The sequence below is a fragment of the Streptopelia decaocto genome (assembly GCF_964273445.1).
Source record: "Streptopelia decaocto genome assembly, chromosome: 2".
In the NCBI taxonomy this organism is placed as follows: Eukaryota; Metazoa; Chordata; class Aves; order Columbiformes; family Columbidae; genus Streptopelia; species Streptopelia decaocto.
The window spans coordinates 1,330,539-1,356,905 of NC_138655.1; the positions used below are offsets into that span (position 1 = coordinate 1,330,539).

Here is a 26,367-nt window from a genome sequence, read left to right on the forward strand (position 1 = left end):
TTAGCAGATGTAGCCGCCCCTTCTGCCACCAAAGCAGCCCAGGCCTCCAAAGCCGTAGCCAAAGGCACCAGAGTTGACGGCAACTCCCTGGGCGCCGAGTTCGTTGCCCACGGCAGCCGATGCGGAGGATCCGACGGCGGTGCTCTGGGGGTGGGAGGTGAGGATGGGTCCTGGCAGGGTGACCAGCACGGCGGGAGGCTGGATGACGACGCGGGAGTCCTGGCACTGCAGGGAACAGGGCTCGTTGCAGCTGTTGGCCAGCGGGGTGGGTCCCCAGGAGCCGCAGGCGTTGTAGCAGGCCATGTGTGTGGTGTGGAGGGGCCCTGGAAGGGACGAGAGGCTGTTGAGCAAGCGCAGGAGTGTGGGGGTGCGAGGAGCGGTGTTGCAGGAGGGTGAGGGAGTGGGGAGGCTGGTGTGGGGCTGTGGGGAGCGTGGCGGTGGGGAGGCGTGAGGGCTGCTGAGGCTGGGGGCAGAGCGTGCTGGAAGAGAGGGGGCCAGGCGAGGCAGGAGAAGGAGGGGAAGGGGGTTGAGGCTCACCTTGTTGAGCGCGGAGGGAGGAGAAGGCGTCAGGAGAAGTGTGTGAGGGAGAGAGGCGCTGGGCCGGCTTTTATGCTGGTCCCTGAGGGGCGGGACAGCCTTTGCGCATGGCGACATTTTGCAGACAGCAGCTGTTTGATGCCACAGCCTGGCCAGGAATGAGGAGGGTGTGTTTTCCTTCCCACAATGCTCCAATTTCTTGTTCTTGTCTTGAGGATGAGTCCACTTGCCCCTGTTGGCACCTTTGAAGTGTGAGCATTAGAGGCCAAAGGCTTGGCGTTGATGGTACGTGTCAGTGCGGGCAGAGGATGGGGCCGAAGCACAGGAGAGGTGGGGTGTCATCAGTGAGGTCATCCCATGGCAATCGTGTGGTTTGCGGTTGCATTGTGTGGAGGGCGCCTCATTTCCTCACAGCCCTGGCAGGCTGCTCTGGGCTCCGGAGCTGCGAAGGGCATGAGGAGCTGCCTCTTACGTGGTCTTTGGTCTCTCCCTTCTTTGCTAACATCTCTCGAAGCCTGTCTTTAGGCCTGGCTTCACTGATTGGGTTTGATCTGTTCATGTCTTGGTGCCCCTCTTGCTTTTAAACTTGTAGCCGTGTGGATTTGTTATATGACACAAAGTTTTTGAGAAAGAGAGCTGCAGGAGTGGTTTCTGAGGTAAGGTTCTCAAAGGTTCTGCAATGTTCATAGAGATTCCCTTTGTGCAGAAATATGAAGCTGTGGGGAAGAATACCATCCAGGTTAAACAGAGAAATTTAGCTGGATCTCGGGATAACAATGAGAGTTTGTGACTTTTACAAATTGGGCAGGTATCTCAGGAGGACTACAGGGATGTCATGTGGTCATGCAAGTGAAAAATTAGAATTGGGAATGTGCAAGTACAACATAATCTGGGTACTGTTGTAAAATACAAGAAATTTTTTCCAGACATACATTATCAACCAAAGGAGGGCTAAGGAGAATCTCATCCTTCACTGGATGTGGGGGCACTCACACAGAGCAAAGGATGAGGAAAATTCTTTATACTTTCTTTGTCTCAGTCTTTCTAATAAGACCAATAATTCTCTGGATACCAAGCCTCTGATGTAGAAGACAGGGAGCAGAACAAACCCCCAGAATACATGAGGGAAATGGTTGGAAACCTCCTACACCAGTTAGACACACACTGACCTATGGGGCCTGATGGGATCCAGCCAAGGGTATTGAGGGAGCTGGCGGAGGCGCTCACCAAGCCACTTTACATCATTTATCTGCAGTCCTGGCTCACCAGGGAGGTCCCACTTGGCTGGAGGTTGGCAAATGTGCTGCTTATGTAAGAAGAAGGGACAGAAGGAGGATCTGAGGATCTGCAGGGCTGTCAGTCTGACCTTGGTGACAGGGAAGGTCATGGAGCAGATCATGTTGAGTGACATCACACAGCACTTACAGGAGAACCAGGGGATCAGACCCAGCCAGGATGGGGTGATGAAAGGCAGGTCCTGCTTGACCAACTTGATCTCCTTGTCTGACAAGGTGACCCACTTAGTGGAGGAGGGAATGAATGGCTGTGGATGTTGTCTACCTAGACTTTATTAACGTCTTTGACACTGATTCAACTGGAGAAAGTGGCTGCTCATGGCTTGGACAGGTGTATTCTTCACTGCCAAAAAAACTGGCTGGATGGCCGGGGCCAAATAGCTGTGATGACTGGAGTTAAATCCAGTTGGTGGCTGCTCACAAGTGGTGTTCCCCAGGGCTCAGTCCTGGGGCCAGTTCTGTTTAATATCTGTCTCCATGGTCTGATGAGGGGATCGAGTGGATCCTCAGTAAGCGTAGCCTGGAGAAAGGGAGGCAGAGGGGAGACTTTCTCGCTCTCTACAACTACCTGAAAGGAGGTTGTAGTGACGTAGGTGTCTGTCTCTTACCCAAGAAAGAAGCAACAGGACAAAATAAAATGTCCTTAAGCTGCACCAGGAGAGATTTACATTGTATATTAGGGAAATTTATTCACGAAAAATGTTGTGAAACACTGGAATGGACTGCCAAGGGTAGTGGTGGAGTTGTCATCCCTCGAAGTGTTTAAAAGATGTGTAGAAGTGGTGCTTAGGGCCATGGTTTAATGGTGACCTTGGTATTGCTTGGTTAACACTTGGATTTGATGATCTTAAGAGTCTTCTGTACCTGAAACAATTCTTTGATTCTATTCAATGGCACCAGCCAGCTCCAACCAGACTGGTTGCTGGTGAAACCTGAGCCAAGCAGCAATGGTGGTAGCACAAATGTGTGAACATCTTTAAGAAGGGGGAAAACTACTGCAATATTGTAACTGGAAGAGAGAGAGGGATGGATATATGTAAAGAGAAAAATCCCTACAGACAGCAAGTTCAGTGAAGAAGGAGGTGCAGGATGTGCTCCTGGTGCTGGAGCAGAGATTCCCCTGCAGCCCGTCGTGAACCTCACACTGGAGCAGATTGTCCTACTGCAGCTTTGTGAGCACCTGCCATCCAGCCAAGATCAACCCAGCAGAGCCGGGTCACAGGATTGTTCCTGCTCCTGGTCCTCAGTGCCCCAGGCTGTGCCTCAGGGACCCCACAGTGAGGAGGGCAATGACCTCACAAAGGGGCTTTCTGTGTGACCTCAGAGCACAGGGACAGTTGCTTGGTGTCCCCTGCACTGGTGCTCCATGGACCCCACAGCAGGGAGGCTGGTGGTCCAGAGAAACCCTTGCATTGGTCACTGTGGGGCCTGCAGAGAAGAGGGGATGCTGGCCTGGGGATCCCCTGCAAGGGATCATTTGTGGACCCCACAGCAAGGTGAGACTGTGGTTTGGGGACTCTTGCGTAGGTGGAATGGGGACCATGGGGCCAGGTGGACAGTGCAACAAGGACCCACACCTGGCTCAGCTGAGAACCCCACAGCAAGGGGGTGGTGACCCACCCTGTGTTGCCCAGGGTCCTGGCAGCAAGGGGACGCAGGATACAGGACTCTGTGTTTTTGTCCCTGGAATCTGACAGTGAGTGAAGATGGTGTCATGGACACTGCCCGGTGGTTGGGCTGGGGACCACAGCAAGGGGGGGACATGACAGGGATTCTACATGGGTGCCCTGACACCTGCAGAGCAGGCAAGCAGTGCAGGGTCTGTTGATGTATTTACTGATCGCAGTTTTTTGGGCTGTTATTTAATCAGGACAATTATCTCTATCTTAGTCTTCCAGGTCCCCTGAACTACACTAGTCTGAGGCCTTTGGTTTGGTTTTGGCAGCATTTCTACTCCTTCATTCCGTCATTCATCCTTCAGCAGTATTTTGGGGCCATTTGCCAAGGATTATCTATTGTAAAAGATGTGTTGATTTTGAGGTCCTGAAAGGCACCTTCTGGAACATTCCAGGTGCTTCTATAGCGGCTGTAAGCTGCCCCCTGATTGGCAGGTTGTTACCTGCTGCCTGAAGGTCAGTCTGTTACCTGCGCCCTGACTGGCTGGTCAGTGAGTGCTGAGGCAGTGCCTGGCTGTGGGGAGGGGAGGCTGCGACTGGGGGCTGAGGCTGGAGAGCTCTGGGAGAGCTGGTGAGGCCGGTGAGAGGCCCAGGGGAGCGGGACCGGCAGGCAGGGGAGGCTGGTGAGTGACGGCTTTGGGGTGTGAATGTGGGGTGAGCGCCGAGGGGTGAGGCCATTTCTGTGTGCAGTGTTTGTGGGGCCAGAGTGGGACTGGGCATAGTGCAGGGGCAATGGGAGGTGTGTGTGGTGCGCGGGGCTGCGAACCTGAGAACCTGGAGGGGATGTTTGCATGAGAAAGGGTTGGGGAAGCAGAATAGACTAGACTAGAGCAGTCGAGATGGAAGGCACCTATGGTGACCATCTTGTCTAACTGCCTGAGCCCATCAGGGCTCAGTAAAAGTTAAAGCGTGGTGTTAAGAGCAGTGTCCAAATGCCTCTGAAACACTGACAGGGTTGGGGTATCGACCACCTCTGTAGGAAGCCTGTTGCAGTGTTTGACCACTGTCCCTGTAAATAAATGTTTCATAATGTCAAGTTTAAACCTGCAGTGGTGCAGCTTTGATCCATTCCCATGTGTCCTGTCACTGGATCTGATGGAGAAGAGCTCAGCACCTCCCTCTCCACGTCCCCTCCTCAGGAATCTGCAGAGAGCAATGAGGTCATCCCTCAGTCTGTTTCTCTCCAAAGTAGACAAACCCACTGTCCTCAGTTGCTCCTTTAGGACATGCCTTCCAGATCTTCGTACAACTCTGTTGCCCTCCTGTGGGTGCTTTCAAGTACCTTGACATTCCTCTTAAATTGTGGGACGCAGAACACCTCACAATATTCCCCCCATTCGCATAGATCAAAAGCTTTACTAAAATCCAGAAAAACTACATCCACCAGCTTCCCTTCATCTCTAAGGCAGGTGACGTTGTCTTAGAAGGATAGGAAATCAGTTACACAGGACTTTCCCTTAGTGAACCCCTGTTGACTGTACCTGATGATTACATTGTCCTTAAATGCCTCTCAGCAGTGCTCAGCTGTTACTTCTCCATAATTTTCCAGGTACTGTGGTCAGACTAACAGGTCTGCAGATTCCTGGCTCTTCACTCACGCCCTTTTTACAAACTGGAATAACGCTGGCTGGCTTGCAGTGAGTGAGAACATCTCTGGCCTCCCAAGACCTGCCTGAATTCAGTGGAGGTGAGTGTCGTGAGGGTTGTTCACCGCATGAGCAGTGTTTGTTGGTGAGGAAGATGAGGTGGGGCAGGAAGGGTCTCTGTGTGTCTGTGTTGATGGTGCTGGAGTGCCTGGCAGGCAAGAGGCAGGTTGGGCCAGTGCAGGGCTGGGCTGGGGGTGCTGGTGAGTCATTTGGACTTACGTCTGCCCTCCAAAAGTGGGGGGTTGTGTATCTGGATGTGCATAAGTCCATGGGGAATGGTGGTTTGAATTCGGGATTCCTGAATGAATTTCCTGATTCTCTTTCACTGGACATAGTGGAATCTCATGGAGCTGGGCAAGGGGAGAAGCCAAGTCCTGTTTCTGGAGGTGACTCAGTGGCAGTAGCAGGAATGACTGTGGGCCAGTTGGATAGAATTATCTTGGCAGAGAAGGACATTGCAGTCCTGGTGGAGAACCAAAGGACCTGGAGGTGACCATCAAACCCTGAGGTAAAAAGGTCCAGCAAGTCTCCATGGCAGCATTGGCAAAAATGTTGGCAGGAGGTTGAGGGAGGCGACCGTTCCTGTCTCCTCAGCACTGGTGAGGTCTCATGTGGGGTCCTGTGTGCGGGTCTGAGCTCCCCAGTGGAAGAAGGACATGGATGTATTAGTGCAGGAGAAGTGCAGGTTCACAAAGATGCTAAAGGGTCTGGGACATGTTCCACCTGACAAGACAATGAGAGAGCTGGGATGTTTTAGCCAGGGGGCAAAGAGCACATGGGGGATGTTATCAATGTGTGGAAATTTCAAAGGGGAGGGAATGAAGTGTGTTTGCTGGGAAGGCTGGAGAGTCATTCTGGGGAAGAGAGTTATTCATGTGTGTGCTGGCATGGGAGATATCTTGTCCCAGATGAGCGCAGGGAAGTGTTCTCATGTGGAAGGCTCTGTTTGAGCCAGGGATGGGTTTGTGTCACATCCTGGAAGCCACTGGGCGCTGGTTGTGGTGGTGGCATATTTCCTGGGAGAGGTCTTGTTTCCCTTTTCCACCCACCCTGATGGGCTACTGAGCCTGGTTTTTGTCAGGTGAAGTCGGACGAGCCGTGGAAGGGAAATAAAATAGGCTGCATCTCAAGCTGGAATGAAGGAGAATTTTATTGAGGGAGAAGAGTGAAGAGGCAGGACTGCCAAGTGGAACAGCACAAGTCTGAGGTGCAAAGAAAGATGTGGGAGTAGAGGAGAAGGACCTTCATCGAGGTACGAAGGCAGCCCAGGCTGGCAACTTCCCTGCCTCCTGGAGTCGAGGAGCCATGGACATCAGGTCCCTGCGCCAGGAAGGGCCTAGAGGTGCGTGTCCTCAATGTGTGGTGTGGCTTCCAGGGTGTGTGTGGATGGCATCACGGGTGGCGGCGAGAGCCCTTAGCAGATGTATCCACCCCTTCTGCCGCCAAAGCAGCCCAGGCCTCTGAAGCCACCCAGGCCCCCGAAGCCGTAGCCGAAAGCACCAGAGTTGACGGCAACTCCCTGGGCACCGAGTTCGTTGCCCACGGCAGCCGATGCGGAGGATCCGACGGCGGTGCTCTGGGGGTGGGAGGTGAGGATGGGTCCTGGCAGGGTGACCACCACGGTGGAAGGCTGGATGAGGACACGGGAGTCCTGGCACTGCAGGGAACAGGGCTCGTTGCAGCTGTTGGCCAGCGGGGTGGGTCCGCAGGGGCGGCAGACGTCGTAGCAGGCCATGTGTGTGGTGTGGAGGGGCCCTGGAAGGGACGAGAGGCATTTGAGCAAGCGCAGGGGTGTGGGGGTGCGAGGAGCGGTGTTGCAGGAGGGTGAGGGAGTGGGGAGGCTGGTGTGGGGCTGTGGGGAGCGTGGCGGTGGGGAGGCGTGAGGGCTGCTGAGGCTGGGGGCAGAGCGTGCTGGAAGAGAGGGGCCAGGCGGGGCAGGAGAAGGAGGGGAAGGGGGTTGAGGCTCACCTTGTTGAGCGCGGAGGGAGGAGAAGGCGTCAGGAGAAGAGTGTGAGGGAGAGAGGCGCTGGGCCGGCTTTTATGCTGGTCCCCGAGGGGCGGGACAGCCTTTGCGCATGGCGACATTTTGCAGCCATCAGCTTTTTGATGCCACAGCCTGGCCAGGAATGAGGAGGGTGTGTTTTCCTTCCCGCAATGCCGCAGTTTCTTGTTTTTGTCTTGAGGACGTGTCCACTTGGCTCTGGCGGCACCTTTGAAGTGTGAGCATTAGAGGCCAACGACTTGGCGTTGCTGGCGCGTGTCCGGGCGGGCAGAGGACGCGTCCAAAGCGTAGGAGAGGTGGGGTGTCGTCAGTGAGGTCATCCCATGGCACTCGGGTGGTTTGCAGGTGCTTTGTTAAGAGGGGCCTCATTTCCTCACAGCCCTTGCACGCTGGTCTGGGCTTTGGAGCTGTGCCAGGCATGAGGAGCTGCCACTAAGATGGTCTTTGGTCTCTCCCTTCTTTGCTATCATCTCTCTAAGCTTGTCTTTAGGCCTGGCTTCCCGATTGGGTTTGGTCTGTGCATGTCTAGTTCCTCCTCTTGCTTTTAAGCTTGTAGCTGTGTGTATTTGTTATACGACACAAGGTCTTGGAGCAAGGGAGCTCCAGGGGTGGTTTCTGAGGTAAGGTTCACAAAGGTTCTCTAATGTTCATAGAGAGTCCCTATGTGCAAAAATATGAAGCTGTGGAGAAGAAGACCATCCTAGCTAGACAGAGAGCATTAGCTGGAACTTTGGAAAACAGAGAGAGTTTATGACTTTTACAGGAACAGGGAGATAACGCAGGAGGACTACAGGGATGCCATGAGGTTGTGTAGGGAGCAAATTAGGATTGTGGCAGCACTACTGCAACATAATCTGGGTACTGTTGTAAAATATAATTTAATGAATCTAGACATACGTTATCAACCAAAGGAGGGCTAATGAGAAACTCCATCCTTTACAGGATGTGGGGGCAGTCACAGGGCAAAGGATGAGGAAAATGCTTTCTTCGCCTCAGTTTTTCAGGTCATAGAGCAGATCATGTTAAGTGACATCATGCAGCACGTACAGGACAACCGGGCAATCAGGCCCAGTCAGGATGGGGTGATGAAAGGCAGGTCCTGCTTGACCAACCTGATCTCCTTCTCTGACAAGGTGACCCACTTAATGGCTGTGGATGTTGTCTACCTAGACCTTATTAACACCTTTGACACTGATTCAACTGGAGAAAGTGGCTGCTCATGGCTTGGACAGGTGTATCCTTCACTGGCAAAAAACCTGGCTGGATGACTGCGTCCAAACAGCTGTGGTGACTGGAGTTAAATCCAGTTGGTGGCTGCTCACAAGTGGTGTTTCCCAGGGCTCAGTCCTGGGTCCAGTTCTGTTTAATATCTGTCTCCATGGTCTGATGTGGGGATGGAGTCGACCCTCAGTAAGTGTAGCCTGGAGAAAGGGAGGCAGAGGGGAGACTTTCTCGCTCTCTACAACTACCTGAAAGGAGGTTCTAGTGAGGTAGGTGTCAGTGTCTTTCCCAAGGAATAAGGAACAAGGAACAGGACAAGAGAAAATGGCCTCAAGCTGTACCAGGGGAGATTTACAGTGGATATTAGGGAAATTTATTCACCGAAAGTGTTGGGAAGCACTGGAATGGACTGCCCAGGGTAGTGGTGGAGTCATCATCCCTGGAGGTGTTTAAAAGATGTGTAGATGTGGTGCTTGGGGACATGGTTTAGTGGTGACCTTGGTATTGCTTGGTTAACACTTGGATTTGATGATCTTAAAGGTCTTTTGTATCTGAAACAATTCTTTGATTCTATTCAATGGCACCAGCCAGCTCCAACCAGACTGGTTCCTGGTGAAACCTGAGTCAACCAGCAATGGTGGTAGCACAAATGTGTGAACATCTTTAAGACGGGGAAAAAGGACTGCAAAATTGTAACTGGAAGAGAGGGGGGGATATATGTGAGAGAAAAACCTCTACCGACAGCAAGTTCAGTGAGGAAGGAGGTGCAGGATGTGTTCCTGGTGCTGGAGCAGAGATTCCCCTGCAGCCCGTTGTGAACCCCACGCTGGAGCAGATTGTCCCACTGCAGCCTCTGGAGATCTCCCTGTCCTTACAAAGACTCAGGAGCCCTTCCTCAGATTTTCTCCCCTCGTTCAGTTGAGGAGGGGGAGTGATAGAGCAGCTTGGTGGGCACCTGCCATCCAGCCAAGGTCAAGCCAGCCCAGAGCCCCATCTTGCCAGCAGAGCAGGGTCACGGGCTTGTTCCTGCTCCTGGTCCTCAGTGCCCCAGCTGTGCCTCAGGGACCCCACACTGAGGATGACGATGACCTCACAAAGGGGCTTTCTGTGTGACCTCAGAGCACAGGACAGTTGCTTGGTGTACCCTGCACTGGTGCTCCACGGACCCTGCAGCAGGGAGGCTGGTGGTCCAGAGACCCCCTGCATGGGTCACTGTGGGGCCCTGCTATGAAGACGGGATGCTCTACCCGGGGCTCCACCCTGTAACAAGGTGAGACAGTGGCCGGTTACTCCCTTGTACGTGGAGCAGGGACCGTTCATCCAGGCTCACAGTGCAACAAGGACCCACACCTGGGTCAGCTGAGGACCCAACAGCAAGGGGGTTGTGACCTGGGTACCTTGTCTGGTTTGTACGGGTTCCTGGCAGGAAGAGGAGATGTGGAGATGGGATCCCACATGGGCGGACCTGAGAAACCTGCAGGCCAGGCAAAAAGTGCAGTGTCTGTTGATATATATTGATTTAGTGAATTTTATTCAGCGGCGTTGGTATTTAATCAGGGCATTTTCACACCATCTTGCTTCTCTTAAGTCCCCGAGCTGCTGTCCTGTGAGGCCTTTGGTTTAGTTTTCAGCAGTATTTCTACTCATTCATTCCCTTCTTCACCCACCAGCCCTCCCAGCAGTTGTTCTGTGTTTGTCTGCTGAAGATTATCTATTTATTATAGTGGTGCTGTTGATTTTCAAGTCCTGACAGGCACCTTCTGGAACCTTCCAGGGGCTTCTAGAGCAGCTGGTGCCTGTCAGCTGTCCCCGATGGTCAAATTGTTATCTGCCCCCTGATTGGCAGGTTGTTACCTGCTGCCTGACGGTCAGGCTGTTACCTGCGCCCTGATTGGCTGGTCAGTGAGTGCTGAGGCAGTGCCTGGCTGTGGGGAGGGGAGGCTGCGACTGGGGGCTGAGGCTGGAGAGCTCTGGGAGAGCTGGTGAGGCCGGTGAGAGGCCCAGGGGAGCGGGACCGGCAGGCAGGGGAGGCTGGTGAGTGACGGCTTTGGGGTGTGAATGTGGGGTGAGCGGCGAGGGGTGAGGCCATTTCTGTGTGCAGTGTTTGTGGGGCCAGAGTGGGACTGGGTGTCGTGCAGGGGCAATGGGAGGCGTGTGTGGTGCGCGGGGCTGTGAACCTGAGAACCTCGAGGCGATGTTTGCATGGGAAAGGGTTGGTGAAGGAGAATAGATGACACTACAGTGCTCCAGTTGGAAGGGACAGTGATTATTGAGTCCAAATTCCTGACCACATCAGGGTTCAGTAGACGTTACAGTATGGTATTAAGAGCAGTGTCCAAATGCCTCAGAAGAACCGACAGTCCTGGGGTATCGAACACCTCTCTAGGAAGCTTCTTCCAGTCTTTGACCACCAGCTTAGTGAAGAAATATTTCCTAATGTGAAGTCGAAACTTGCAGTGGTGCAGCTTTGAACCATTCCCATGTGTCCTGTCACTGGATCTGATGGAGAAGAGCTCAGCACCTCCCACTCCACGTCCCCCTCCTCAGGAAGCTGAAGAGAGCAATGAGGTCACCCCTCAGCCTCCTTCTCTCCAATCTAGACTAAGTCATTGTCCTCAGCTGCTCCTCTAGGACTTGCCTTACATCCCTTTGACCAACTTTGATGCCCTCCTCTGGATGCTTTGAAGGACTTTGAGATCCTTTTTAAATGGTGCGTCCAGAAGTTCCCACAGTACTCAAGATGGGGCCACACCAGCACAGAATGCAGTGAGATAATAATCTCTTTGAGCCGCTGGTGATTCTGTGTTTGAAGCTTCCCAGGATGGGTTTTGTCCTCTTGACTGCCAGGGCACACACTGCTGGCTCATGTTCAGCTGCTGTCAGCCAGTACTCCAGATCCCTTTCTGCAGGGCTGCTCTCCAGCCACTCTTCTCCCAGTCTGTACTTGTGTCCAGAATTGCTTCATTCATGTGAAGGATTTGGCATTTGTTCCTTTTAAATTTCATGCAGTTGATGTTTGCCCATTGTTCTGATCAACGCTGATCACTCTGCAAGAGCTCTTGTACCTCAAGAGAATCAACAGAACCTCAGAGTTTGGTATCATCAGAAAACTTGCTAATGATGCAATCAGCTCCTTCATCAAGATGGTAGATAGAAATCTTGAAAAGAGCTGGCTCTCGGACTGAGTCCTGAGGAACACCGCCGGTGACCAGTGACCAGCCATGCGTAAGCCAGATTGCCTCCAACACTTTGAGCTCTGCCCTTCAGCGAGGTCTTCACACAGTGTCCCAGGTACCTGCTCATCTGACAGCTGGACAACATGTCCAGAATTACACTGTGATGGACAGGATCAAAAAACATGATAGAATCAAGAAAAGCTACATCCATTTCCTTCTCTTCATCCACGAGGCAGGTGACCTTATTGTAGAAGATCATCAAATTAACTAAATGTGACTTTCTCTTAGTGAGCACATGTTGTCTGCCTGATGATTGCATTGTCTTTTAATTGTCTCTCAGCAGCACTCAGTTGTTTCTTCTCCATAATTTTCCAGGTACTGTGGTCAGACTAACAGGTCTGCAGATTCCTGGCTCTTCACTCACGCCCTTTTTGCAAACTGGAATAACGCTGTCTGGCTTGCAGTGAGTGAGAACATCTCTGGCCTCCCAAGACCTGCCTGAATTCAGTGGAGGTGAGTGTCGTGAGGGTTGTTCACCGCATGAGCAGTGTTTGTTGGTGAGGAAGATGAGGTGGGGCAGGAAGGGTCTCTGTGTGTCTGTGTTGATGGTGCTGGAGCGCCTGGCAGGCAAGAGGCAGGTTGGGCCAGTGCAGAGCAGGGCTGGGGCTGCCGGTGAGTCAGGTGGACTCATGTCTGCCCCCCAGAAAGGGGGGGTTGTGAATCTGGATGTGCATAAGTCCGTGGGGAATGGTGGTTTGAATTCGGGATTCCTGAATGAATTTCCTGATTCTCTTTCACTGGACATAGTGGAATCTCATGGAGCTGAGCAAGGGGAGAAGCCAAGTCCTGTTTCTGGAGACGACTCAGTGGCAGTAGCGGGAATGACTGTGGGCCAGTTGGATAGAAAGTATCTTGGCAGAGAAGGACATTGCAGTCCTGGTGGAGAACCAAAGGACCTGGAGGTGACCATCAAACCCTGAGGTAAAAGGGTCCAGCAAGTCTCCATGGCAGCATTGGCAAAAATGTTGGCGGGAGGTTGAGGGAGGTGACCGTTCCTGTCTCCTCAGCACTGGTGAGGTCTCATGTGGGGTCCTGTGTGCGGGTCTGAGCTCCCCAGTAGAAGAAGGACATGGATGTATTAGTGCAGGAGAAGTGCAGGTGTGCAAAGATGCTAAAGGGTCTGGAACATATTCCACCTGACAAGACAATGAGAGAGCTGGGATGTTTTAGCCAGGGGGCAAAGATCACATGGGGGATGTTATCAATGTGTGGAAATTTCAGAGGGGAGGGAATGAAGTGTGTTTGCTGGGAGGGCTGGAGAGTCATGCTGGGGAAGAGAGTTATTCATGTGTGTGCTGGCATGGGAGAGATCTTGTCCAAGATGAGCGCAGGGAAGCGTTCTCATGCGGAAGGCTCTGTTTGAGCCAGGGATGGGCTTGTGTCACATCCTGGAAGACACTGGGCTCTGGTGTTGGTGGTGGCATATTTCCTGGGAGAGGTCTTGTTCCCTTTTCCACCCACCCTGATGGGCTACTGAGCCTGTTTTTTGTCAGGTGAGCTGTGGAAGGGAAATAAAATAGGCTGCATCTCAATCTGGGATGAAGGAGAATTTTATTGAGGGAGAAGAGTGAAAAGGCAGGAGTGCCAAGAGGAACAGCACAAGTCTGAGGTGCAAAGAAAGATGTGGGAGTAGAGGAGAAGGACCTTCATCGAGGTACGAAGGCAGCCCAGGCTGGCAACTTCCCTGCTTCCGCGCTTGGTTCCTGGAGTCGAGGAGCCATGGACATCAGGTCCCTGTGCCAGGAAGGGCCTAGGGGTGCGTGTCTTCAATGTGTGGCGCGGCTTCCAGGGTGTGTGTGGTTGGCATCATGGGGGGTGGCGAGAGCCCTTAGCAGATGTATCCACCCCTTCTGCCACCGAAGCAGCCCAGGCCTCCGAAGCCGCCCAGGCCCCCGAAGCCGTAGCTGAAAGCGCCGGAGTTGACGGCAACTCCCTGGGCGCCGAGTTCGTTGCCCACGGCAGCCGATGCGGAGGATCCGACGGCGGTGCTCTGGGGGTGGGAGGTGAGGATGGGTCCTGGCAGGGTGACCAGCACGGCGGGAGGCTGGATGACGACGCGGGAGTCCTGGCACTGCAGGGAACAGGGCTCGTTGCAGCTGTTGGCCAGCGGGGTGGGTCCGCAGGGGCGGCAGGCGTTGTAGCAGGCCATGTGTGTGGTGTGGAGGGGCCCTGGAAGGGACGAGAGGCTGTTGAGCAAGCGCAGGGGTGTGGGGGTGCGAGGAGCGGTGTTGCAGGAGGGTGAGGGAGTGGGGAGGCTGGTGTGGGGCTGTGGGGAGCGTGGCGGTGGGGAGGCGTGAGGGCTGCTGAGGCTGGGGGCAGAGCGTGCTGGAAGAGAGGGGCCAGGCGGGGCAGGAGAAGGAGGAGAAGGGGGTTGAGGCTCACCTTGTTGAGCGCGGAGGGAGGAGAAGGCGTCAGGAGAGTGTGTGAGGGAGAGAGGCGCTGGGCCGGCTTTTATGCTGGTCCCCGAGGGGCGGGACAGCCTTTGCGCATGGCGGCGTTTTGCAGCTAGCAGCTGATTGATGCCATAGCCTGGCCAGGAATGAGGAGGGTGTGTTTTCCTTCCCGCAATGCTCCAGTTTCTTGTTCTTGTCTTGAGGACGTGTCCACTTGGCCCTGGTGGCACCTTTGAAGTGTGAGCATTAGAGGCCAATGTCTCGGCGTTGCTGGTGCATGTCAGTGCGGGCAGAGGATGCGGCCGAAGCGCAGGAGAGGTGGGGTGTCATCAGTGAGGTCATCCCACAGCACTCGTGTGGTTTGCGGTTGCATTGTGTGGAGGGCGCCTCATTTCCTCAGAGCCCTGGCAGGCTGCTCTGGGCTCTGGAGCTGTGACGGGCATGAGGAGCTGCCTCTTCTGTGGTCTTTGGTCTCTCCCTTGTTTGCTAACATCTCTCTAAGCCTGTCTTTAGGCCTGGCTTCCCTGATTGTGTTTGATCTGTTCGTGTCTTGGTGCCCCTCTTGCTTTTAAACTTGTAGCTGTGTGGATTTGTTATATGACACAAGGTTTTGGAGCAAGATAGCTGCTCCTTTTCTTTGCAGAGCTGGAAGACTGGTCTGGGCTTTGGAGTTGTGCTGGGCCTGAGTGTCTGCCCCTTCCATGGTGTTTGATCCCTCACCTGCTTGCTGCCATCTCATTAATCGTCTCATTAGGCCTGGCCTTTGGTCTTGATTGTGCTCTGTGGGCGTGTTGGTGCCCTATTGCTTGTAAGCTTGTAGCTGTGTGTATTAATTTTATGCAGCACAGTTTTTTTAGCATATGGGTGTCATGGTTTTCTTCTGTGAGAAAGTACCAGAAGATTCCCCACGTGTGAGGGACAGTCCCCGTATGCCAAAAGACAGGCTGGCAGGGAAGCAGACTGGCCTGGCCTTAACTGAGAGGTTTGGCTTGAACTCATGAGAAAAAAGAGAGTTTTTGACATCTGCCAGAAAAGGCAAGATACTCAGGAGGAACACCAGGATGTTTTGATGTTATGCACGGGGGAATTTAGAAGGGCCAAAGCCCAACTAGAACCTAATCCAGCTACTGCTATAAAAGACAATACAAAGTTTTTCGGTATATGTTCTTGCAACAGAAGGAGAGCTAAGGAGAATCTCCAACTTGTAGTGGATTCAGGGAGCAACACATTTACAATGCATGAGGAAAAGGCCTTAATGCCTTCTTTGTCTCAGTCTCTAAGCATAAAACCAGTTGTTCTCTGTGCACCCAGCTCCCTGCGCTGGAAGACGGATATGAGGATATGGGGAGGATATGGGGAATTACAGATGTGTCAGTTGGACCTTGTTGCTTTGTAAGGTCGTGGAACAGATTATCCTGAGTGCCTTCACATGGCAGGTACAGGACCAGCAGGTCATCACACCTAGTCAGCATGGATTTATGAAAGGCAGGTCCTGCTTGACCAACCTGATCTCCTGGTATGAACAAGGTTACCCACTTTATTGGATGAGGGAATGGCTGTGCATGCTGTGTAGTAAGTCTGTGCATGCTGTAGTAAGTAAAGTCTTTGACATAATTTCTCCTGGAGAAAGTGTCTGCTCATGGCTTGGACAGGCGTAATCTTCACTGACTAAAACACTGGCTGGATGGCTGTGTTCAAAGAGTTGTGATGACTGGAGTTAAATGCAGTTGGTGGCCGCTCACAAGAGGTGTTCCCTGGGGCTCAGTCCTGGGGCCAGTTCTGTTTAATATCTTTCTCCGTGATCTGGACAAGGGAATGGAGTGCACCCTTAGTAAGTTTGCAGATGACATCAAGTTGGGCAGGAATGCTGATGTGCTGGACAGTAAGAATGCTCTAGAGAAGGATCTGGGCAGGCTGGATCGATGATAAGCTGCCAATTGTCTGAGGTTCAACAAGGCCAAGTGTCGGGTTCTGCACTTGCATCACCACCACCCCATGGAACACCAGAGGCTTGGTGGAAGACAGTTTGTAAAGCTGCCTGTTGGAAAAGGACCTGGGCTACTGGTGACCAGCTGGCAGAACATGAGCCAGCGTGTGCCCAGGTGGTCAGGAAGGCCAACAGCATTCTGGCCTGTGTCATCACAGTTGTGACCAGCAGGAGCAGGGCAGTGAGCATCCCCCTGTATTTGGTGCTGGTGAAGCTGCACACAGAATCTGTGGTTGATTTTTGGGCCCCTAATGACAAGAAAAAGCTTGAGGTTCTGCAGTGAATTGAGAAAAGGGGAACGAATCTTGTGAATAGTCTGGAGCACAGTTGGGATGGGGAGCAGCTGAGGGAGTTGGAGGGTTCAATCTGGAGAACAGGAGGCTGAGGGGAGACCTTCTCGCTCTCTGCAACTGCCTGAAAGGAAGTTGTAGAGCAGAGTGTATGGGTCTCTTCTCCCAACTGACAGAACTGGAGAAAGTGGCTTGAAGTTGCCCCAGGGGAGGTTTAGTGTGGCTATTAGGAAAAATGGCTTTTCCTGAAGGGTTTTGGGGCATTGGAACAGGCTGCCCAGGACAGTGGTGGAGTCACCATCTCTGGAGGTGTGCAGAAATGCATAGATGTGGTGCTTGATGAGAGGGGTTAGTGGTAGACTTGTGTTAGGTTAATAGTGGTAGACTGTTGTTAGGTTAAGAGCAGGACTTGATGATCCAAAAGTTCTTTTGCAACCCAAACAATTCCATGATTCTACAAGACTGGCCAGCCAGCTCCAAGGCAGAGCCACTGCTGGCGAAAGGTGAGCCAGCCAGCAATGGTGGTAGCACCTCTGTGAAAACATGTTTATGAGGGGAAAAAAACTACTTGAGAATAGTAACTGCAAGAGAGGAGGGAATAAATGTGGGAGACAAATCTCTAGAGACACCAAAATCAGTGAAGAAGGAGGAGCAGGAGGTGGTCTAGGTTCTGGAGCAGAGATTGCCCTGCAGGCTGTGGTGACGAACTGGGCTGAAGCAGGTTGTCCCCCTGCAGCTGCTGGAGGTCCACGGTGCAGGAGATGTCCACAGTGGAGGAGATAACCACGTGGAGCCTGTAGAGGACCTGACGCTGGAGCAGGTGGGTGCACCTACAGGAATTGTGACCCTGTAGGAAGCCTGTGTTGGACCACAGAATTGGCAGGACGTGTGAATCCATGAGGAAAGTCTAAATACTAAACGATTCTGTGATTCTGCTTCTCGTAGAGTCGGAGACTCATGCTGGGGAAGAAAGATGGTCAAGTGTGTGTTGGCATAGGGAGGTCTCACCAGAGGCATGTTGAGGAGAGTGTTCTCGTGTCAAAATCTTTCTTTGATCCAGTGATGGGCTTGTATCTTGTTCTGGAAGACCCCCAGATTCTGGTCTGTGTTCGTGGTGATATAGGTGGTGACCTATTTCCTGGGACAGGTCTTGTGGCCCTTTTCCCCCCTATCCAGTGTGCTTTTGAGCCCTGGCTTTGTGCTGGGTGAGGTTGGAAGAGCCTTGAGAGAAGAAAGTAAAGTGAGACGTCTCAGGCTGGGATGCAAGAGACCTTTATTGACCAAAAAGAAGAGTAAAAAGGCAAGAGCACCAAGGAGAAGGTGACAAGAATAAGCTGCATGTAGGGTGACCATCGGCTGGGGTTGCTTCTGTGACACAGATCTTGCCAGAGCACCAAGATCTTCCTGGCTCCTTTAGAGGAGGAGCCATGGACAGCAGGCGTACATGCCAAGAAGGGTCCAGAGGTGAGTCCACAATCCATGCCGTAGCTTCAGTGTGGTAGTTGGTGTTCATCAGGGGTGGTGGCGAGGGCCCTTAGCAGATGTATCCAGCCCTTCTGCCGCCGCAGCTGCCCAGGCCTCCGAAGCCGTAGCCAAAAGCGCCGGAGTTGACGGCAACTCCCTGGGCGCCGAGTTTGTTGCCCACGGCAGCCGATGCGGAGGATCCGACGGCGGTGCTCTGGGGGTGGGAGGTGAGGATGGGTCCTGGCAGGGTGACCAGCACAGCGGGAGGCTGGATGACGACGCGGGAGTCCTGGCACTGCAGGGAACAGGGCTCGTTGCAGCTGTTGGCCAGCGGGGTGGGTCCGCAGGGGCGGCAGACGTCGTAGCAGGCCATGTGTGTGGTGTGGAGGGGCCCTGGAAGGGACGAGAGGCTGTTGAGCAAGCACAGGGGGGTGGGGGTGCGAGGAGCGGTGTTGCAGGAGGGTGAGGGAGTGGGGAGGCTGGTGTGGGGCTGTGGGGAGCGTGGCGGTGGGGAGGCGTGAGGGCTGCTGAGGCTGGGGGCAGAGCGTGCTGGAAGAGAGGGGCCAGGCGGGGCAGGAGAAGGAGGGGAAGGGGGTTGAGGCTCACCTTGTTGAGCGCGGAGGGAGGAGAAGGCGTCAGGAGAAGTGTGTGAGGGAGAGAGGCGCTGGGCCAGCTTTTATTCTGGTCCCCGAGGGGCGGGACAGCCTTTGCGCATGGCGACATTGTGCAGCCAGCAGCTGTTTGATGCCACAGCCTGGCCAGGAATGAGGAGGGTGTGTTTTCCTTCCCGCAATGCTCCAATTTCTTGTTCTTTTCTTGAGGACGTGTCCACTTGGCCCTGGCAGCAGCTTTGAAGTGTGAGCTTTAGAGGCCAAAGACTTGGCGTTGATGGCGCGTGTCAGGTCGGGCAGAGGACGCTGCCAAAGCATAGCAGAGGTGGGGTGTTGTCAGTGAGGTCATCCCATGGCACTCGTGTGGTTTGAGTGTGTTGTGAAGAGGGGGCCCCATTTCCTTGCAGCTCTGGCAGGCTGGTCTGGGCTCTGGAGCTGTGCCAGGCATGAGGTGCTGCCTCTAAGATGGTCTTTGTTCGGTCCCCTCTTTGCTAACATCTCTCTGAGGCTGTCTTTAAGACTGGCTTCCCAATTGTGTTCGATCTCTGCATGCCTTGATGCCCCTGTTACTTCTAAGCTTGTAGCTGTGTTTATATGTTATACGACACAAGGTTTTGGAGAAAGGGAGCTACAGGGGTGGTTTCTGAGATGAGGTTCATGAGGATTCTGTAGTGTTCCTAGAGAGTCCCTATGTGCAAAAATGTGAAGCTGTGGGCAAGAAGACATTCCTGGCTGTACAGAGAAGTTTAGCTGAAACTCGGGAAAACAAAGAGAGGTTATGACTTTTACAGGAAGGGGCAGGTAACTCAGGAGGAGTACAGGGATGCCATGAGGTTATGCAGGGAGAAAACCAGAATTGCAAAATTGTGGGTACAACGTAATCTGGGTCGTGTTCTAAAAGAGAATAAAAAGATTCTAGACATACTTTATGAACAAAAGGAGGGCTAACGAGAATTTTCCTCCTTTACTGGACATGGGGGCGATCACAGGTCAAAGGATGAGGGAAATGCTTTAATGCTTTCTTCATCTCAGTCTTTCTAATAAGACCAATTATTCTCTGGATACCAAGCCTCTGATGTAGAAGACAGGGAGCAGAACGAAGCCCCCAGAATCCAAGGGGAAAATGTTGGAAACCTCCTACACCAGTTAGACACTCACAAATCTCTGGGGCCTGATGGGATCCAGCCAAGGGTACTGAGGGAGCTGGCGGAGGCGCTCACCAAGCCACTTTGCATCATTTATCTGCAGTCCTGGCTCACCAGGGAGGTCCGACTTGGCTGGAGGCTGGCAAATGTGCTGCTTATGTAAGAAGAAGGGACAGAAGGAGGATCCAAGGATCTGCAGACCTGTCAGTCTGACCTTGGTGACAGGGAAGGTCGTGGGGCAGATCATGTTGAGTGACATCACGCAGTACATACGGGACAACCAGGCGTTCAGGTCCAGTCAGGATGGGGTGATGAAAGGCAGGTCCTGCTTGACCAACCTGATCTCCTTCTCTGACAAGGTGACCCACTTAGTGGAGGAGGGAATGGCTGTGGATGTTGTCTACCTAGACCTTATTAAAGCCTTTGACAGTGATTCAACTGGAGAAAGTGGCTGCTCATGGCTTGGACAGGTGTATCCTTCACTGGCAAAAAACCTGGCTGGATGACTGGGCCCAAACAGCTGTGGTGACTGGAGTTAAATCCAGTGGGTGGCTGCTCACAAGTGGTGTTCCCCAGGGCTCAGTGCTGGGGCCAGTTCTGTTTAATATCTGTCTCCATTGTCTGATGAGGGGATCGAGTGGATCCTCAGTAAGCGTAGCCTGGAGAAAGGGAGGCCGAGGGGAGACTTTCTCGCTCTCTACAACTACCTGAAAGGAGGTTTTAGTGAGGTAGGCGTCAGTGTCTTTCCCAAGGAATAAGGAACAAGGGACAGGACAAGATAAAATGGCCTCAAGCTCACCAGGGGAGATTTACATTGGATATTAGGGGAATTTATTCACCAATATTGTAGTCAAGCACTTATACTGCCCAGGGTAGTGGTGGAGTCATCATCCCTGGAGGTGTTTAAAAGATGTGTAGCTGTGGTGCCTGGGGACATGGTTTAGTGGTGACCTTGGTATTGCTTGGTTAACACTTGGATTTAATGATCTTTAAGGTCTTTTGTACCTGAAACAATTCTTTGATTGTATTCAATGGCACCAGCCAGTTCCAACCAGTCTGGTTGCTGGTGAAACCTGAGCCAATCAGCAATGGTGGTAGCACAAATGTGTGAACATCTTTGAGAAGGGGAAAAATGACTGAAGAATTGTAACTGGAAGAGGAGTGGGGATAGATGTGAGTGAAAGATCTCTACAAACAGAAAAGTCTGTGAAGAAGGAGGTGCAGGATGTGCTCCTGGTGCTGGAGCAGAGATTCCCTTTCAGCCCATTGTGAACCCCACGCTGGAGCAGATTGTCCCACTGCAGCCTCTGGAGATCTCCCTGTCCTTACAAAGACTCAGGAGCCTTTCCTCAGATTTTCTCCGCTCATGCAGTTGAGGAGGGGGAGTGATAGAGCAGCTTGGTGGGCACCTGCCATCCAGCCAAGGTCAAGCCAGCCCAGAGCCCCATCTTGCCAGCAGAGCAGGGTCACGGGCTTGTTTGTGGTCCTTGTCCTCAGTGCCCCAGGTTGTGCCTCAGGGACCCCACACTGAGGAGGACAATGACCTCACAAAGGGGCTTTCTGTGTGACCTCAGAGCACAGGGACGGTTGCTTGGGTGTCCCCTGCACTGGTGCTCCATGGACCCTGCAGCAGGGAGGCTGGTGGTCTAGAGAACCCCCTGCATTGGTCACTGTGGCACCCTACAGAGCAGAGGGGATGCTGGCCTGGGGATCCCCCCAAAGGGATCATTTATGGACCCCACAGCAAGGTGAGACTGTGGTCTGGGGACTCCTGTGTAGGTGGAATGGGGGCCATGGGGCCAGGTGGACAGTGCAACAAGGACCCACACTTGGATCTGCTGAGGACCCCACAGCAAGGGGGTGGTGACCTGCCCACCCAGCATGTGTTGCCCAGGGTCCTGGCAACAAGTGGCGCAGGATACAGGACTCTCTGTTTTTGTCCCTGGAACCTGACCGTGAGTGAAGATGGTGTCACGGGCACTGCCAGGTGGTTGTGCTGAGGACCACAGCAAGGGGGGGGCCATGGCAGGGACCCCACATGGATGGCCTGACACCTGTAGCACAGGCAAGAAGTGCAGAGTCTTTTGATGTATGTACTGATCGCAGTTTTTTGGGGGTGTTATTTAATCAGGACATTTTCCCTTCATCTTACCCTTCTAAGTCCCCCCAACTACGCTTGTCCGAGGCCTTTGGTTTGTTTTTCAGCAGCATTTCTACTCATTCACACCCATGATCACCCTCCAGCCGTTGTTCTGGTGTGACTTGTTGAGGATTATCTTATTTATTGTACCAGAAGTACCAGCTGTTGAGCAAGCGCAGGGGTGTAGGGGTGCGAGGAGCGGTGTTGCAGGAGGGTGAGGGAGTGGGGAGGCTGGTGCAGGGTCACGGGCTTGTTTGTGGTCCTGATCCTCAGTGCCCCAGGCTGTGTCTCAGGGACCCCACACTGAGGAGGACGGTGACCTCACAAATTTGCTTTCTGTGTGACCTCAGAGCACAGGGACGGTCGCTTGGTGTCCCCTGCACTGGTGCTCCATGGACCCTGCAGCAGGGAGACTGGTGATCCAGAGCCCCCTACATGAGTCACTGTGGAACCCTGCAGAGAAGAGGGGATGCTGGCCTGGGGATCCCCCCCAAGGGATCATTTGTGGACCCCACAGCAAGGTGAGACTGTGGTTTGGGGACTCTTGCCAGGTGGAATGGGGACCATGGGGCCAGGGGAACAGTGCAACAAGGACCCACACCTGGCTCAGCTGAGAACCCCACAGCAAGGGGGTGGTGACCCAGCATGTGTTGCCCAGGGTCCTGGCAGCAAGGGGACGCAGGATACAGGACTCTGTGTTTTTGTCCCTGGAATCTGACAGTGAGTGAAGATGGTGTCATGGACACTGCCAGGTGGTTGGGCTGGGGACCACAGCAAGGGGGGGCCATGAGAGGGACCCCACTCGGGTGCCCTGACACCTCAGAGCAGGCAAACAGTGCAGGGTCTGTTGATGTATTTACTGATCGCAGTTTTTTGGGCTGTTATTTAATCAGGACAATTTCCCTCCATCTTAGTCTTCCAGGTCCCCTGAACTACACTAGTCTGAGGCCTTTGGTTTGGTTTTGGCAGCATTTCTACTCCCTCATTCTGTCATTCGTCCTTCAGCAGTTGTTTTGGGGCCATTTGCCGAGGATTATCTATTGTAAAAGAAGTGTTGATTTTGAGGTCCTGAAAGGCACCTTCTGGAAGATTCCAGGTGCTTCTATAGTGCCTGTAAGCTGCCCACTGATTGGCAGGTAACTACCTGCGGCTTGATGGTCAGGATGTTACCTGCGCCCTGACTGGCTGGTCAGTGAGTGCTGAGGCAGTGCCTGGCTGTGGGGAGGGGAGGCTGCGACTGGGGGCTGAGGCTGGAGAGCTCTGGGAGAGCTGGTGAGGCCGGTGAGAGGCCCAGGGGAGCGGGACCGGCAGGCAGGGGAGGCTGGTGAGTGACGGCTTTGGGGTGTGAATGTGGGGTGAGCGCCGAGGGGTGAGGCCATTTCTGTGTGCAGTGTTTGTGGGGCCAGAGTGGGACTGGGCGTAGTGGAGGGGCAATGGGAGGTGTGCAGGGCTGTGCGCCTGAGAACCTCGAGAGGATGTTTGCATGGGAGAGGGTTGGGGAAGCAGAACAGACTAGACTAGAGTAGTCCAGGTGGAAGGCACCTATCGTGACCATCTTGTCTAACTGCCTGGGCACATCAGGGTCAGTAAAAGTTAAAGCGCGGTGTTAAGAGCAGTGTCCAAATGCCTCAGAAACACTGACAGGGTTGGGGTATCGACTACCTCTCTAGAAAGCCTGTTCCACTGTTTGACCACTGTCCCTGTAAATAAATGTTTTGTAATGTCAAGTTTAAACCTGCAGTGGTGCAGCTTTGATCCATTCCCATGTGTCCTGTCACTGGATCTGATGGAGAATAGCTCAGCACCTCCCTCTCCATGTCCCCTCCTCAGGAATCTTCAGAGAACAATGAGGTCGTCCCTCAGTCTCCTTCTCTCGAAACTAGAAAACCCACTGTCCTCATTTGCTCCTTTAGGACATGCCTTCCAGATCTTCGTACAACTTTGTTGCCCTCCTGTGGGTGCTTTCAAGTACCTTGACATTCCTCTTAAATTGTGGGATGCAGAACACCTCACAATATTCCCCCCATTCGGATAGATCAAAAGCTTTACTAAAATCCAGAAAAACTACATCACCAGCTTCCCTTCATACACAAGGCAGGTGACGTTGTCTTAGAAGGATAGGAAATCAGTTACACATGACTTTCCCTTAATGAACCCCTGTTGACTCTACCTGATGATTACATTGTCCTTAAATGCCTTTCAGCAGCACTCGGTTGCACCTTCTCCATAATTTTCCAGGTACTGTGGTCAGACTAACAGGTCTGCAGAGTCCTGACTCTTCACTCACACCCTTTTTACAAACTGGAATAACGTTGGCTGGCTTGCAGTGAGCGAGTTCATTTCTGGCTTCCCGAGAATTGCCTGAATTCAGTGGAGGTGAGTGTCGTGAGGGTTGTTCACCGCAGGAGCAGTGTTTGTTGGTGAGAAAGATGAGGTGGGGCAGGTAGGGTCTCTGTGCGTGTGTGTTGATGGTGCTGGAGCGCCTGGCAGGCAAGAGGCAGGTTGGGCCAGTGCAGGGCTGGGCTGGGGGTGTCGGTGAGTCAGGTGGACTCAAGTTTGCCCTCCAAAAGGGGGTTGTGTATCTGGATGTGCATAAGTCCACGGGGAAAGGTGGTTTAAACAGACGATTGCCGATGGAGCTTCCTGATTTCCTTGGACACAGCAGAATCTCATGGAGCTGAGCAAGGGGAGAGGCCAAGTGCTGTTCTGGGCAGGACTCAGAGCTGGCAAAAGGAATGACGGGGGGACAGTTGAACAGAAAACAGCTTGGCATAGAAGGACCTTGTGGTTCTGGTGGAGAACAAATGGACCCTGAGGTGGCAATGAACCCTTGACGCAAAAAAAAACAGCAGTCTCCAAGGCAACAGTGAGAAAAGTCTTGACAGGATGTTGAGGAACGTGACCGTTCTTCTCTCCTCAGCGCTGGTGAGGTCCCACGTGGGATCCTGTGTGCAGGACTGAGTTCCCCAGTGGAAGAAGGACATGGATGTATTAGTGCGGTTTCATGAAGATGCTAAAGGATCTTGAACATCTTCCACCTGAGGAGAGGCTGAGAGAGCTGGGATGTTTTAGCCAGGAGGCAAAGAGCACATGGGGGATGTTATCAATGTGTGGAAATTTCAGAGGGGAGGGAATAAAGTGTGTTTGCTGGGAGGGCTGGAGAGTCATGCTGGGGAAGAGAGTTATTCATGTGTGTGCTGGCCTGGGAGAGATCTTGTCCAAGATGAGCGCAGGGAAGCGTTCTCATGTGGAAGGCTCTGTTTGAGCCAGGGATGGGTTTGTGTCACATCCTGGAAGCCACTGGGCGCTGGTGTTGGTGGTGGCATATTTCCTGGGAGAGGTCTTGTTTCCCTCTTCCACCCACCCTGATGGGCTACTGAGCCTGTTTTTGTCAGGTGAAGTTGGATGAGCCGTGGGAGAAAAAGACAATAGGCTGCATCTCAAGCTGGGAGGAAGGAGAATTTTATTGAGGGAGAAGAGTGAAAAGGCAAGAGTGCCAAGAGGAACAGCACAAGTCTGAGGTGCAAAGAAAGATGTGGGAGAAGAGGAGAAGGACTTTCATCGAGGTACGAAGGCAGCCCAGGCTGGCAACTTCCCTCCTTCTGTGCTTGGTGCCTGCAGACGAGGAGCCATGGACATCAGGTCCCTGTGCTAGGAAGGGCCCAGAGGTGCGTGTCCTCAATGTGTGGCGTGGCATCCACGGTGTGTGTGGTTGGCATCATGGGTGGCGGCGAGAGCCCTTAGCAGATGTATCCACCCCTTCTGCCACCGAAGCAGCCCAGGCCTCCGAAGCCGCCCAGGCCCCCCAAGCCGTAGCCAAAAGCGCCGGAGTTGACGGCAACTCCCTGGGCGCCGAGTTCGTTGCCCACGGCAGCCGATGCGGAGGATCCGACGGCGGTGCTCTGGGGGTGGGAGGTGAGGATGGGTCCTGGCAGGGTGACCAGCACGGCGGGAGGCTGGATGACGACGCGGGAGTCCTGGCACTGCAGGGAACAGGGCTCGTTGCAGCTGTTGGCCAGCGGGGTGGGTCCGCAGGGGCGGCAGACGTCGTAGCAGGCCATGTGTGTGGTGTGGAGGGGCCCTGGAAGGGACGAGAGGCTGTTGAGCAAGCGCAGGGGTGTGGGGGTGCGAGGAGCGGTGTTGCAGGAGGGTGAGGGAGTGGGGAGGCTGGTGTGGGGCTGTGGGGAGCATGGCGGTGGGGAGGCGTGAGGGCTGCTGAGGCTGGGGGCAGAGCGTGCTGGAAGAGAGGGGCCAGGCGGGGCAGGAGAAGGAGGGGAAGGGGGTTGAGGCTCACCTTGTTGAGCGTGGAGGGAGGAGAAGGCGTCAGGAGAAGTGTGTGAGGGAGAGAGGCGCTGGGCCTGCTTTTATGCTGGTCCCCGAGGGGCGGGACAGCCTTTGCGCATGGCGGCATTTTGCCGCCAGCAGCTTTTTGATGCCACAGCCTGGCCAGGAATGAGGAGGGTGTGTTTTCCTTCCCGCAATGCTCCAGTTTCTTGTTCTTGTCTTGGGGACGTGTCCACTTGGCCCTGGTGGCACCTTTGAAGTGTGAGCATTAGAGGCCAACATCTTGGCATTGCTGATGCATGTCATTGCAAGCACAGGATGCGGCCGAAGCGTAGGAGAGGTGGGGTGTCATCAGCGAGGTCATCCCACAGCACTCGTGTGGTTTGCGGTTGCATTGTGTGGAGGGCGCCTCATTTCCTCACTGCCCTGGCAGGCTTGTC

At 53.6% G+C, this 26,367-nt stretch overlaps 4 protein-coding genes across 4 annotated transcripts; all 4 read right to left on the minus strand.

Moving 5' to 3' along the window:
• LOC309436355 (feather keratin-like) lies at window positions 1-303 on the minus strand (the record flags this gene model as incomplete). Its single annotated transcript, XM_082045484.1, has 1 exon — window positions 1-303. One exon carries the CDS (start codon window positions 301-303, stop codon window positions 1-3), a length of 303 nt encoding a protein of 100 aa, XP_081901610.1.
• Window positions 304-6,568: 6,265 nt separating this feature from the next.
• Window positions 6,569-6,889, minus strand: LOC309436354 (feather keratin-like; the record flags this gene model as incomplete). Its single annotated transcript, XM_082045483.1, has 1 exon — window positions 6,569-6,889. One exon carries the CDS (start codon window positions 6,887-6,889, stop codon window positions 6,569-6,571), a length of 321 nt encoding a protein of 106 aa, XP_081901609.1.
• Window positions 6,890-13,441: 6,552 nt separating this feature from the next.
• Window positions 13,442-18,120, minus strand: LOC309436536 (feather keratin 1-like; the record flags this gene model as incomplete). The annotated part of the gene is made up of 2 exons (XM_082045795.1): window positions 13,442-13,517; window positions 17,855-18,120. The coding sequence occupies 2 exons, from the start codon at window positions 18,118-18,120 to the stop codon at window positions 13,442-13,444; spliced, it is 342 nt and encodes a 113-aa protein (XP_081901921.1).
• Window positions 18,121-25,383: 7,263 nt separating this feature from the next.
• Window positions 25,384-25,704, minus strand: LOC309435787 (feather keratin 1-like; the record flags this gene model as incomplete). Its single annotated transcript, XM_082044522.1, has 1 exon — window positions 25,384-25,704. One exon carries the CDS (start codon window positions 25,702-25,704, stop codon window positions 25,384-25,386), a length of 321 nt encoding a protein of 106 aa, XP_081900648.1.
• Window positions 25,705-26,367: the final 663 nt, after the last annotated feature.